Genomic DNA, 13,525 nt, shown 5'->3' on the forward strand with positions numbered 1-13,525 from the left:
CCCACAAAGCTGAGTGGCTGACAGCAATTAAATACTTGTCTGGGTGAACACTAAGTGTGTTTCTCCATAATACGCAGGTTCAATGCAAGCTTAGTCAAAACTCTAACAGTCAAGAGAAGAAAGATGATAAAAATCACTCAGGATTACCAAGTAAGAACAGAACAGAAGTTGTTTTTAAGATGTTTCACACGTAGTGGGAATTTGATAATTCAGAAATTATGGTAGAATTTTAATTTTGAGGTTTGGAATTAGATTGAAACTGGTACTTTTTTTTTGTTTTTTTTTTTCTGGAAAGGCAGAAAAATTATATTCAAAGTTGAACACTGTCAGGACCTGAGACTGAACATGGGAAGACCTTAGTGTACTAGCTGCAAAGGGTAGACGATGAAAAGAATGCTTGAGCTATTACCTTGATGAGTTTGGAAAAACACGAGCTGCTACCGCAATCCTAGTGTTTGGTAACCAGGAAGGCCTTTTCCTGCTACTGAGAACTCGGTGCTTTCAGTTCCACCTGTGTTTGTCAAGAGTTGGGAGCAAGAATAGCTGGGCTGAGGGAAAAGGCCTGAAGAGCAGCTCTGCCCACACTTTCAGTTCCTGAGTGGCAACAACTGCTGGGCTTTGGTTTTCTTTACACTTAACCTTTCAGCAGCGCTTAATCTCAGAAATGCAGATGTCATGGTTATGCTATTTATTAAAAAGAATCTTTGAACCACATGAAAGTTACAAATAAGAGCGAGTGGTCCTTTCCTTACCCCTCAGGGTTCTGGATTTTCCCTCTAATTTCTTCTAAACTAGAAGATGATGTATATTGAGCCCCTAATTCTGGGACTGTTAAACTGCTGTTGGGATAAATTCAGTAACCAGTAAATTACCTTTATTAACTCCTTTGAGACTGATCTCAACCTAGAACCGTGTGACCTCCCTTCTCTCACATGTACTTCAAGAAGTTGCTAGAACACTATTGCCATCTTAATATCTATATTTGACTAATTATATAACAGGAAAAACCTCATAATAATGGAAGGCTCATTTTCATACAGTAAGTAGACTTGAGAAAAGTGATACTCTCTTCCAAACAAGAAGCAAACCACTGTTCCACATTCAGACAATGCAGAATCACCGAATGGCCCAGGTGGGAAGGGACCTTGAGAGATCTGGTCTCAACCTCTCATGGGAAAGGGAGCCTAGATGAGATTATCAGCACCCTGGCCAGTTGTGTCCTGAAAACCTCCTGCGATGAGGACTCTACCACTGCCCTGCAGAGGTGGTACCAGTGACTGATTGTTCTCACTGTAAAAACTTACTTTCTTATGTTGAAATAAACCTGAAGGAGTGCTTGAAGAGTTCAGAACAGCTGATGTTTTTCAGTACAGGCAAGCATCAGGGTACGTTAAAAGCTTCGGTTCTTTGGCAATGGAGGGCTTAGTATAAGCCTTTTTCCATTCCTGCTTTTCCCAGTCAAGAAGTACTTACGGTTATATAATCAATATCCTCCGAAATTGGTTGAAGTGCATCAACATTGTTTTATTTGCTCTGTCCTACCTTCTGCATTGTGTAATCAAGTGCATGCCACAGTCTTTTTCTTTCCAGCCTAACCCAACCTGTAATGTGGGACACCACATCCTGCTAGCAGAACTGTGGCCATGCTACGCTAAGGGTCACAATCTCTTTCCTCAGCAATCTCTATACACTGAAGAAAATCTTCAGCTATGGAATTTTTATGCCTCCCATCCCAGGAGAATATTTAACTGTACGTGAATTAGAAATATGAACATCAGTGTTTCCAGAAACAAGTAACTGTGCTGGCAGAGCGGTAAAGACCCAACAGCTACTGCTGACTTCAAAAGCATTGCTTAGGCACACGCCAGGTTGAATGCTAGATTTGATTAAAAAAAAAAATAAAAACAAAAAACCTTTGCAGCCAATGATCAGTAAGGCAAGTTCAAACTCATTATAAACATAAATTCTGGTAGGTTTCATTTCAGATCCCCCCCCAGACATTCAGATGTATACCAACTTAAATATAAAACAAACATGATTAAGAAGATGCTCTTCATCTTTATTTTTCTGGTAGAATCTTGTCAGTGACTAAAGCTTACTATTTCAGCCATCGTTTAACTGAAACCTTTGCCAAAAGTGGAATTAATTCATTTAACAGTCATTCTCTTAAAAAATAATTAGAGTGATTTTCTGGGAGTAGTCTCAATATGTACTGCCAACTTTGCATTTAGTGGAGTACAACAAACTGTTGCCAGTTTGACCAAAAATAAACAACTCCCACATAGCAACTGCAGAACAAAACCAAAGGCCAGTATGAAACAACCTATGTCCATGGATGGCACTATGGAATACAGAGAGGACATTAAGGAATAGCTTAACTTGTTGGGCTTTATCACCTAGGCGCTAAATTACGCCTAGCAACTAAAAAAGAAGGAACTTGATTGAGGGAAACTGGGCTCTGGTAACCATGGCAGGTGAATTATGCATGGTTTGGGGAAGAAGGGAGCTATGAGGCAGGCACGGGATTTAACACATTTTATTTACTTTTAAAAAGTGAAGGCCACCTCGCATTCAAGTGAATGCGGTGCTATCTTAATAGCACAGTGAAGCCCACTTTTTAGGACTGTTATGGCTGTGTTCTCATATGCTCATCTAATCTAGACGAAAACTCTTTGCCAACACTAATCCACTCGCTTTTGTAGCTGCATTTCTACACAGATTAATTTATTGTCAGTATTTTGAGAAGATCAACACAAAGTCTTAATAAGGAACTGCATTTATCCCTCATTTCTGGTAATCCTGAGGAAACAGTTTTATAAGACATATTACTCGGTGTCAAAACTTCATACAAAATGGAAACGGGGTTTTGTTCAATCAAAATAATCTTCTATATCAATATCTGGATTCAGGAGATCTTCACCATAGGCTGAAAGATCCATCTGATTTAAAATTAAGTTTTCAAAGGTTTCTTCCAAGTCCGTTTCACCAATCAGCACAGCTCCCATCATTCGGCCATTCTGCATCACTACTTTAACATACTCTTGTCCCTTGGTACATCTCAGCATCAGTTCATGGTCTAAACCCAAGCCTTGAGCATTGTATTTTCCCAAAACCACCACCTAACAGAAGGAAAAAGAAAAAGCACTCGTAAGAACACTGCAGTGGCTTTTAGTGTTTCTGCTGATAACAGTTCTAACCTTCAAAAGACTGATGTAAACAGGGAAATACTTGTCCCTAGGGAACCTCCCCACTTCATTGGCTGCAAACCCACAACAGAATTAAAAATCTTCACCTTGAAATATCATACACAAAACCCAATAATGAGCCTGTTACCACGCTGAACTGTGTTGAATTTATCCATGAACAGAAACTTAATGAAATGGAACATATACAGAGATGCAAAGTAGATCAGTTGTCACTCACCAATTAGAATTTGTAATATATCTGTAAAGATCTGTGCCCTCTTCAGTTTCAGCAAAGTTAGTATGAATGGAGAAAATCTAAACTAAGATTAATTATTATATAGAGAAAACCGCTCTGTCAATATTAAAGCATCTGCTCAGTGTTAGCAAGTGAATATAAGCAAGCAATATGAGTTCCTCAGTGGTTTAAGACTATGAGACTGTATTTACTTTACCTTGTAATTGAAAAATTTTGTAACATGAGCAAATAGTTCAAAGCTGAAATCCATATCAATAGATTCCCCTAAAGTATCTGCTGCCATGCATTTTGCTGCATACCATCCCATCTGCCTAGCCTGAGTCCACAGTCTCATCTAAAAGAAAAAATTAAAAAGATTTAAAACCACAGATACATGTCACTGTGCAATGACCGACACTCACTGTTCTCATCACTGCATACTACGTATTTTCATTATACTCAGAAAGGCTGAACAGCTTGGCTTTCGGCCACATAGACAAAATTATCTGTCATCAACACACCCAGGATTATCTACTTGTTCACTGGTTTCCGCTTCAATTAAACTTTCTTTTCTCCCATCTGTGCAACAGCGTGTAATTTACTTTGCAGATTAGACTACTGCTGAGCACACAGTCGTATGATTTGATTTACCTGATGCCACACTGGACTAGGTTCCCACGACACCGTGCAGATATCTCCAGCTGCGTATATATCTGGCAGGGATGTGTGCATGTGTTTATCTACTTTAAGACCTCCATCTTCACCTACAGCAAACTGAAGTATTTGCACAGATCAGCAATAAGAAAAATAATCATTTAAACTAAGTAATTCAACTTCATCCATGTTAAGCAGTCATCTCATTTGTTACTTTTTAATGGCAGACTCCTGAAAAAATTTCAGTAAATTCACTGTTCTGCTTAATCAAAACATCTGAAGATACAAAATTACACGAATAAATACTACGGGAACCCAGCAAGATGCTCTTCTGGATGCCATGTAGCAACAGAGAAAAACGTCATTCAGTGTAAACAATTTATGGGTATTCATTCTCCCATCCAATCTGGCTCAATTAGGAAAGACTGATAACCACAAGAGAAACATGCTGTTCAAACCTCACAATCTCAAGACTCCTTCATCTTCAAGGGAAGAAAGCAGATCCCCTGAAGAGTGCCATAATGAAGTATTTTTCACAACCGTCTACACATCAAGTATTACTTCTCCATATTATAATGCAACCCTGCCCCCTGCAGATTTTTTCCTGAATCTTACCAAACCTAGAACCCTTCAAATAAGCAAAGACAAAATTAGCCTACAAAAGCAGAATTTCCTAGCAATCTCTGCATTCTTTTCTCACCAGGTTTAAGAACAGATCAGTGTTGCATTTTTACAAGTGACCTTCACATATCCTGTAAAATATCTCAAGCTCTATGTATTCAAAAAAGCTTAGAACAGCATTACATACTGAATAAAATTATTTAACATGAGACCATCCAGAGTGGCAAGACCTCCATGGTAAGATGCAAAGCATTATTTCTAGAACACAGCGTAGGCTTTTAAAATATTATTACTGATACCTAGGCAGGGAAGTAACAGAGCTTGCCAAATTTCAAATCACACTACGTATGCTACAGGTACACCTAGTCTTAAGAGTTTTGTATTTTTTTTTTTTGTATTTTTGCCAAGGCCAGAAAATACCATTGCAAATACCTAATTCTTAATCTAACTTTAGAACATAAGCCTTGAAATACTTCGTGGCTCAACATCAGATATATGTTTCCATAATTTTCTTCTGCTTTATTCAGAGGATAGTGTTTTACTTCCTAATCAGAAGGAACCACAGAACACCAAATACCCCAACGTGCTGGTTTTGCCTGGGATAGAGTTAATTTTCTTCACAGTAGCTAGTATGGGGCTATGTTTTGGATTTTTGATGAAAACTGTGTTGATAACACAGGGATGTTTTAGTTGTTGCCAAGCAGTGCTTACACAGAGCCAAGGCCTTTTCTGCTTCTCACGCTGCTCCGTGAGCAGTAAGGCTGGGGGTGCACAAGAAGCTGGGAGGGAACCCACAGCTGGGGCAGCTGACCCCCACTGCCCAAAGGCATACCCCAAGCCATACGATGTTGTGCTCAGCAAGAAAAGCTGGGGGGGAAGAAAGAGGAAAGGGGGACATTCATAATTATGGCGCTTTTCTTCCCAAGTAACCATTATGCCTGTAAGCTCTGCTTTCCTGGAAATGGCTAAATATCTCCCTGCCGATGGGAAACAGTGAATCACTTCCTTATTTTGCTTTGCTTGCGTGCACAGCTTTTGCTTTGCCTAAATTGTCTTTATTTCAAACCATGAGCTTTCTCACTTTTAACCCTTCTGACTCTCTTCCCCCATTCCACTGTGGGGAGTAAGTGAGCTGCTGTGTGGGGCTGAGCTGCAGGCCAGGGTTAAGCCAGACACCTAATGTGGAGTCAGAATGATCTCAAGGCCTGAAAATTCACATGGCAGCTATGAACTCCGTAATCATCATCCATGTTCAGATGCTGATTCAAAGTGTGACTTCCCTCGATGAATATGAGCACCTTTATAGCTCAGTTTCCCAGATGAAGAATACTGGAAATAACTGCTTCCCTTCCAGGAGGAAATTTTAAGATTTGTAAGATAAGAATATGGTCCAGAATTAACACAAAAATTATTCTAAATTTTTGCCACATTGACCAATTATACAAGTGTTTTTCTTTCTTTGCATAGGCTTAATCTTAACAGTGTATATTGTATATATACTGTGTATCAGTACATACAAAGAGCAACATAATAAGCCAAGACCACAAATGAAATGCATTTTTATCATGTTGGGTATTTCCAGTTATCACCTGCCTTATTTTGAAATGCTGTACAACATTCCAAACCTTTAGCAACCAATGTTTCATGTCAGAATAGAAGCATAAACCAGCTGAAAAAGCTTATTTCACCTTACTTAAAAAAATAACTTAAACTTCAAAAGAAATCAGTATACTTACATTATTGCCATCAAGAAATGGTTTAACATTTGGCACAACTCCAGTTGCACTGACAATGAAATTGCATCCATAAATTTTTCCATTAGTTAATTCCACATATACAGGCCATAGCACTGAAAAAGGGGAAAATTTTGCCCTGAGACTGTAACCAACATAAGTTATTTTATTATGTCTTATAATAAGATATGAAATTAAAAAAAAAAAAATCTTTTGAGATATCTAACTGATTAGGTAGGGAAAAATAAAAATTTAAGAAAGAAGAAAAAAATAATCAGAGGTTCCCTATAATATTTCTTACCTTCACTGAGGACTAGGAAAAAAAAAAAAAAAAGAGATTTTGGAGCTTAGCTCTAAGTCCTACCATTAACTTTCTCTGGAATTTTCCTAAATCAAAGCCCTCATTTGCAGGGGGAAAACGCTGTGTCCTGTCACTGCTTCAGACCCATGGGATGTTCTCTGAAGTACACAATTGCCAAATATTCTTTTACATATAAATTTACAGATGCACAGGAAATGCCTCAAAAGCAAAAACAACGTCAGAGACTTGACTTGCTAGAATCTTATGCTGGAAGTAAATGGCTATTAAAATAGTAATTTTCATTCAGTGGAATTATTCATGAAACAAGTGATATTTTCTTCTACTTTCTTTGAAGGATTACTTCAGTTTTGACACTAAATTTTTTTTTTTAGCTTCTGCTTTAACTCCACTATTAATATATGATTTTATTGGACTGTCACAAGGAGGGAATATTCTGCATACAGGATTTAGGTGACTTTGTGGAAAAAGGGTCTGACCCATAACATTTTGTAATTCAATTGTAGCCCATAAATCAAATTCTCAACTACTATAAATTGCTAGAGCTCCATTTCATTTATAGAAATAAAGGATTTATTTTCCAAATCTGTATTTGCTCTAAAACAGCAAACAAGATCAAACGTCCTCCAGCACTGCTTTATCTTCAACACATTATTTCTAATCAGCACTGGCACCTACCCTCATCTCGTTCTACATTTTTCTCTTCCTTAGGAAATGTCAAAGAAGTCCGTTGCAGTTGTATAAATTCTTGCTGTAAGTATATTTTCTTTACTTCACATAGTATTTCAATATGTACTTTATGAGAAAACTAAAGAAAGATTGACAAAATCGTAAACATAATGATTAGCAATAACAGTATTTTTAATAGCAAGTATATCTTCACCTAAACCTATGTTACTAAACTGGGGGGGGGGGGGGGGGGAATTCAGTCCAAAAGAACGACACATTAGCTGAGTTCCCACACTTTTTGGCACAGATCTAACCATAGCAAATGGCAATTTACCTGCTTTTTCAGCAGATATCTGATGTTCCTTGAAATTTCATGACAATTTAGGTTTTTCCGGCATGCCAGAAAACATTCAAGTTCCCCTGAGTTTACAGGAAGAGAATTCAGAACTTATCAGAACAGAAAAAAGTAAACTCATCTTTTCTATCTTTCAGGATTTCAAAACCTTCTTTTTTCTATCATGAATTAAATTCTAATAACAATAATAAGTTATGTTCTAAATGCTGTAAAAAGAAAAAGAAAATATATCCTGTTCCATCAAGCCATGTTTCAATCACTCCTATTCTGAGCTCGAGACAGAAGTTCGAAAGTTACCTGTTTCTCTATTTTGTGGATTCAGGCCTTGAATGGCTTTATCCTCCACTACACAAACATATTTCCACAGCCTTCAACAGCAAAAACACCAGCGATTAATCTGCTGAATATCCTAAACATCCTTTAGTTGGTACTGTAAAGCCATTTCTGTAGAATCTATGACTGATCACCTTTTTTAAACGCGTGTAACAGATGCAAACACTTAACAGCTAAGAAATTAATAAATAAAAACCTGATTAAAAAAAAAAACCTATGAAATGTGAGGATTTTTACTTTATTTCAACATGAAACTCTTCACAATGCTCATGTCCACCACTGATTTCCCATTTCATTATCTGCTGTGACAGGAGACCGATGCTCCCTCTACCTCTGTACAAATCCTACTGTCCTATTTTTCCACGTAAGAAAATGTACGTATGGCAGCTAAAATCAGGACAATAGAAGTACCATGGCTTCTGGTTAAAGCTAGGATTGAAACATAACTGTTTGCATGTTTCTGTAGGACTGGTGTCAATCTGAAGAGCAAATTGCTAAAACCATGCCAGTGGATTCGATTAGCCACCTTCTTCCTGAAGCAGAAAATTACCTTCTTTGCGTTAACATATTTTCCTGTTTAATCCTGACAGAACAAGAGAATCAGTTCAAGTACATTTTATTTTTATTTTTCTAATAATCCTGCATGTGACATTTCACGTTCTGTCATCCTTACCCACTTAAGGCAACGGTTAAACAAATGTGTAAGCAAGATTATGACCATACCTCTTTAGTCCCTTTAAGATGTAAGCCCTCATGCCAATCGGGGCCTAAGGCACTGCCCAGTTTGTCAGATGCTGCTATAGGTCTTTCTTTTTCCTCACTTCCTGAAGGAAAGAGATGAAGAATATCAGATTTAGCATGCATACTTCATTGCCCGCAGAATTTAGACAAGGATTCTCAATTAAGAGAAACATGATCTGGTTGCCAAAAGGGAAGACAAAAGTCTCTAATGTCCCAAAAACCATTAATTTGCAGACAAATCAGACTCCAAGCCAGTGTTTTTAACACCTTTCAACTTCATGCCTTTCATTACTTCACTCATCTCCGAAACAACCATGCCACTGTTAGGTGCCTGCATGGACCCTTAACAGCCAGACAGACCCCAACAGCACCAGAGTTCTGGCGACCCACTGTAGACTTGGTTGCTTAATTTCACTGCTAATATTTAAATTGATGTCCATCTGCTAGCAAATGTGCACTGTCCCCTCCATTGCACAAAAATGCAAATTCTAACACACCATGATACATATGAAGAATGTTGGATGCCATTTTGTGATGTTTAGGCTGACTCTTTTACAATTTATTCTTCCGACCTGAAGTCTAGAACCATGCTGCTCTTCTTGTTATTATTTTGGTCATATGTATGTTTGTGTAATGTTTGTTCACGCAGTTCTAGTTAACTGTTGTTATTAATCATAGAATCAGAATTGTTTAGGTTGGAAAAGACCTTTAAGGTCATCGAGTCCAACCGTTAACCTAACACTGCCAAGTCCATGAACTAAACCATGTCCCTAAGCACCACACCACATCTTTTAAATACCTCCAGGGACAGTGACTCAACCTCTTCCCTGGGCAGCCTGTTCCAATGCTTGACAACGCTTTTGGTAAGAAATTTTTCCTAATATCCAATCTAAACCTCCCTTTGTGCAACTTGAGGCCATTTGCTCTCATCCTATCGCTTGTTACTTGGGAGAAGAGACCAACACCAATCTTGCTACAACCTCCTTTCAGGTAGTTGTAGAGAGCGATAAGGTCTCCCCTCAGCTTCCTTTTCTCCAGGCTAAACAACCCCAGTTCCCTCAGCCGCTCCTCATAAGACTTGTGCTCTAGACCCTTCACCAGCTTCGCTGCCCTTCTTTGGACACACTCCAGCACCTCAATTGATACTACTACCCTTCTTGTAGTGAGGGGCCCAAAACTGAACACAGTATTTGAGGTGCAGCCCCACCAGCGCTGAGTACATGGGGACAATCACTTCCCTAGTCCTGCTGGCCACACTATTTCTCATACAAGCCAGGACGCTATTGGCCTTCTTGGTCACCTGGGCACACTGCTGGCTCATATTCAGCCAGCTGTCAACCAACACCCCCAGGTCCTTTTCCCACCAGGCAGCTTTCCAGACACTCTTCCCCAAGCCTGTAGCGTTGCATGGGGTTGTTGTGACCCAAGCGCAGTTTACGGCACTTAGCCTTGTTGAACCTCATACAACTGGCCTCGGCCCATCGATCCAGCCTGTCCAGATCCCTCTGTTGAGCCTTCCTACCCCCAAGCAGATCAACACTCCTGCCCAACTTGGTGTTGTCTGCAAACTTCCTGAGGGTGCACTCGATCCCCTCGTCCAGATCATTGATAAAGATATTAAACAGAACTGGCTCCAATACTGAGCCCTGGGGAGCACCACTTGTGACCAGACACCAACTGGATTTAACTCCATTCACCACCACTCTTCGGGCTTGGCCATCCAGCCAGATTTTTACCCAGTGAAGAGTACACCTGTCCAAGCCATGAGCAGCCAGTTTCTCCAGCAGAATGCTGTGGGAAACAGTGTCAAAGACTTTACTAAAGTCTACGTAGACAACATCCACAGCCTTTCCCTCATCCACTAAGCAGGTCACCTTGTCATAGGAGATCAGGTTGTCAAGCAGGCCCTGCCTTTCATAAACCCATGCTGACTGGGCCTGATCACCTGGTTCTCCTGTACGTGCCGCATGATGGCACTCAAGATGATCTGCTCCATAACCTTCCCTGACAGTGAGGTCAGACTGACAGGCCTGTAGTTGCCCGGATCCTCCTTCCGGCCCTTCTTGTAGATGGGCATCACGTTTGCTAACCTCCAGTCAAGTGGGACCTCCCTGGTTAGCCAGGACTGCTGACAAATGATTGAAAGTGGCTTGGTGAGCACTTCTGCCAGCTCCCTCAGTACCCTTAGGTGGATCCCATCTGGCCCCATAGACTCGTGTGTGTCTAAGTGGTGTAGCAGGTTGCTAACCATTTCCCCTTGGATTATGGGGGCTTCATTCTGCTCCCCCTCCCTGTCTTCCAGCTTACAGGGCTGGGTACCCAGAGAACAACTGGTCCTACTATTAAAGACTGAGGCAAAGAAGGCATTAAGTACCTCAGCCTTTTCCTCAACCTTTGTCACTATGTTTCCCCCTGCATCCAATAAAGGATGGAGATTCTCCTTAGCCCTCCTTTTGTTGCTAATGTATTTATAGAAACATTTTTTATTGTCTTTTACAGCAGTAGCCAGATTAAGGTCTTGTTGGGCTTTGGCCCTTCTGATTTTCTCCCGGCATAACCTCACGACATCCTTGTAATCCTCCGGAGTTGCCTGCCCCTTCTTCCAAAGGTCATAAACTCTTCCCCGCCCGCCCGCCCCCCCCCAAAGCTGCAGCCAAAGTTCTCTGTTCAGCCAGGCTGGTCTTCTTCCCCACTGGCTCGTCTTTCAGCACATGGGGATGGCCTGCTCCTGCGCCTTTAGGATTTCCTTCTTGAAGAATGTCCAGCCTTCCTGGACTCCTTTGCCCTTCAGGACTGCCTCCCAAGGGACTCTGTCAATCAGTCTCCTAAACAGGCCGAAGTCTGCCCTCCGCAAGTCCAAGGTAGCAGCTCTGCTAACCCCCCTCCTTACTTCTCCAAGGATCAAAAACCTCTATCATTTCGTGATTGCTATGCCCAAGATGGCCTCCAACCATCACATCACCCACAAGTCCTTCCCTGTTTGCAAACAACAGGTCCAGCGAGGTGCCTTCCCTAGCTGGCTCACTCACCAGCTGTGTCAGGAAGTTATCATCTTCCACACACTCCAGGAACCTCCTGGACTGTTTCCTTTCTGCTGTACTGTATTTCCAGCAGACATCTGGTAAGTTGGAAGTCCCCCACGAGAACAAGGGCTAGCAATTGTGAGACTTCTCCCAGCTGCTTATAGAGTATTTCGTCTGCCTCTTCATCCTGGTTGGGTGGTCTATAACAGACTCTCACCATGGTATCTGCCTTGTTGGCCTTCCCCTTGATTCTTACTCATAAACACTCAACTCTATCATCACCATCATTAAGCTCTAGACAGTCAAAACACTCTGTAACATACAGGGCTACCCCACCACCTCTCCTTCCTTGCCTATCCTTTCTGAAGAGTTTATAGCCATCCATTGCAGCACTCCAGTTGTGCGAGTTATCCCACCATGTCTCCATGATGGCAACTATGTCATAGTTTTCCTGCTGTACAATGGCTTCCAGCTCCTCCTGTTTGTTGCCCATGCTGCATGCATTGGTGTAGATGCACTTCAGCCGGGCTACTGATCCTGCCACCTTTTTGTGGGGAGAAGCCCTAATTCCTACATGACCATTCTCAGGCACTTCCGTGCTTTCTAACACATCAATAACCCTTGTGTCTTTGCTGCCACATGGATCTCCATCCCCTACCTCCACTGAGATGGCAGACCGAAGGACCTTGCTAGCACGCTGTCCCTCAAACACTGGCTTGCTGCCCCCAGGCTTATCTCTAGTGAGCCTGGTTTTATCCCTTTCCCCCTTCAAATCTAGTTTAAAGCTCTTTCAGTGAGCCCTGCTAACTCCTGTGCAAAGATCCTTTTCCCCCTTTCACACAGGTGTACCCCGTCTGTTGCCAGTAGGCTTGGTGTCACGGGAACCGACCCATGATCAAAAAACCCCAAATTCTGCCAGTGACACCAGGCTCGGAGCCAGGCATTGATCTGCTGGCTCTTGATGTTTCTTCCCTCATCATTCCCTGCAACTGGAAGGATAGAGGAGAACACTACTTGTGCTCCTGATGCCTTAACCAGTCATCCCAAGGCCCTGAAGTCTTTCTTGATTGCCCTCCGACTTGTTGTTGCAACTTCATTGCTGCCTACCTGAAAAATCAATAATGGGTAATAGTCTGAGGGCTGCACCAGGGTAGGAAGCTTTCTCTTCACATCTTTAACCCGGGCCCCAGGGAGGCAGCAGACTTCCCTAAGAAGTGGGTCCGGTCTGCATATTGGGCCATTTGTTCCCTTCAGAAGGGAGTCTCCTATGACAATGACCCGTCTTTTTTTCTTTATGGAAGCAGTTTTGATGCAGGGCGTAGGCCGACTTAACCTCGGCAACACCTCCAAGCTAGATGAACCATCGTCCTTGTTATTGTTCGGTTCCACTTGCAGAGCCTCATACCTATAATGCAAGGGCACCTGGGAAAGTGGTGTAGTCACAGAGGAGACGTGCCTGCTGCACCAGGCAGGAACTTGTCACCATTGTCCCCTATCCCTTAAGTCACTGTGTTCAGCCAGGAGGAGAGAGGATAGGGAATCCTCCGTATCATGCGTCCTGTCTGCCTGTCGGGCCTGTCTCAGGGAAGGTAGGGTGCGATTCCTGTAGTCTATCTACTAAGACTGCACTTTCACTGCATCTGTAGTAACGTTCTGT

At 41.6% G+C, this 13,525-nt stretch overlaps 1 protein-coding gene across 5 annotated transcripts in view; it reads right to left on the reverse strand.

Annotated features, from left to right (window-relative positions):
• Positions 1-1,998: 1,998 nt before the first annotated feature.
• The window catches only part of PYROXD1 (pyridine nucleotide-disulphide oxidoreductase domain 1), a 40,405-nt gene continuing 28,878 nt past the window's right edge, over positions 1,999-13,525 (reverse strand). For 4 of the 5 annotated variants that reach the window (XM_050915182.1, XM_050915179.1, XM_050915181.1 and 1 more), the window contains 6 exons: positions 8,828-8,928; positions 7,426-7,555; positions 6,432-6,544; positions 4,072-4,194; positions 3,638-3,775; positions 1,999-3,119 (listed from right to left, as the gene is read on the reverse strand). In XM_050915182.1, coding sequence (XP_050771139.1) covers positions 2,871-3,119; positions 3,638-3,775; positions 4,072-4,194; positions 6,432-6,544; positions 7,426-7,555; positions 8,828-8,928 — 854 coding nt within the window. In that variant the 3' untranslated portion in view covers positions 1,999-2,870. Of the gene's footprint in view, positions 3,120-3,637; positions 3,776-4,071; positions 4,195-6,431; positions 6,545-7,425; positions 7,556-8,827; positions 8,929-11,639; positions 11,656-13,525 lie in introns of all 5 variants that reach the window. The other variant, XM_050915180.1, reaches the window with a different exon arrangement.

This window comes from Gymnogyps californianus, chromosome 1 (assembly GCF_018139145.2).
Source record: "Gymnogyps californianus isolate 813 chromosome 1, ASM1813914v2, whole genome shotgun sequence".
NCBI classification, from domain to species: domain Eukaryota; kingdom Metazoa; phylum Chordata; class Aves; order Accipitriformes; family Cathartidae; genus Gymnogyps; species Gymnogyps californianus.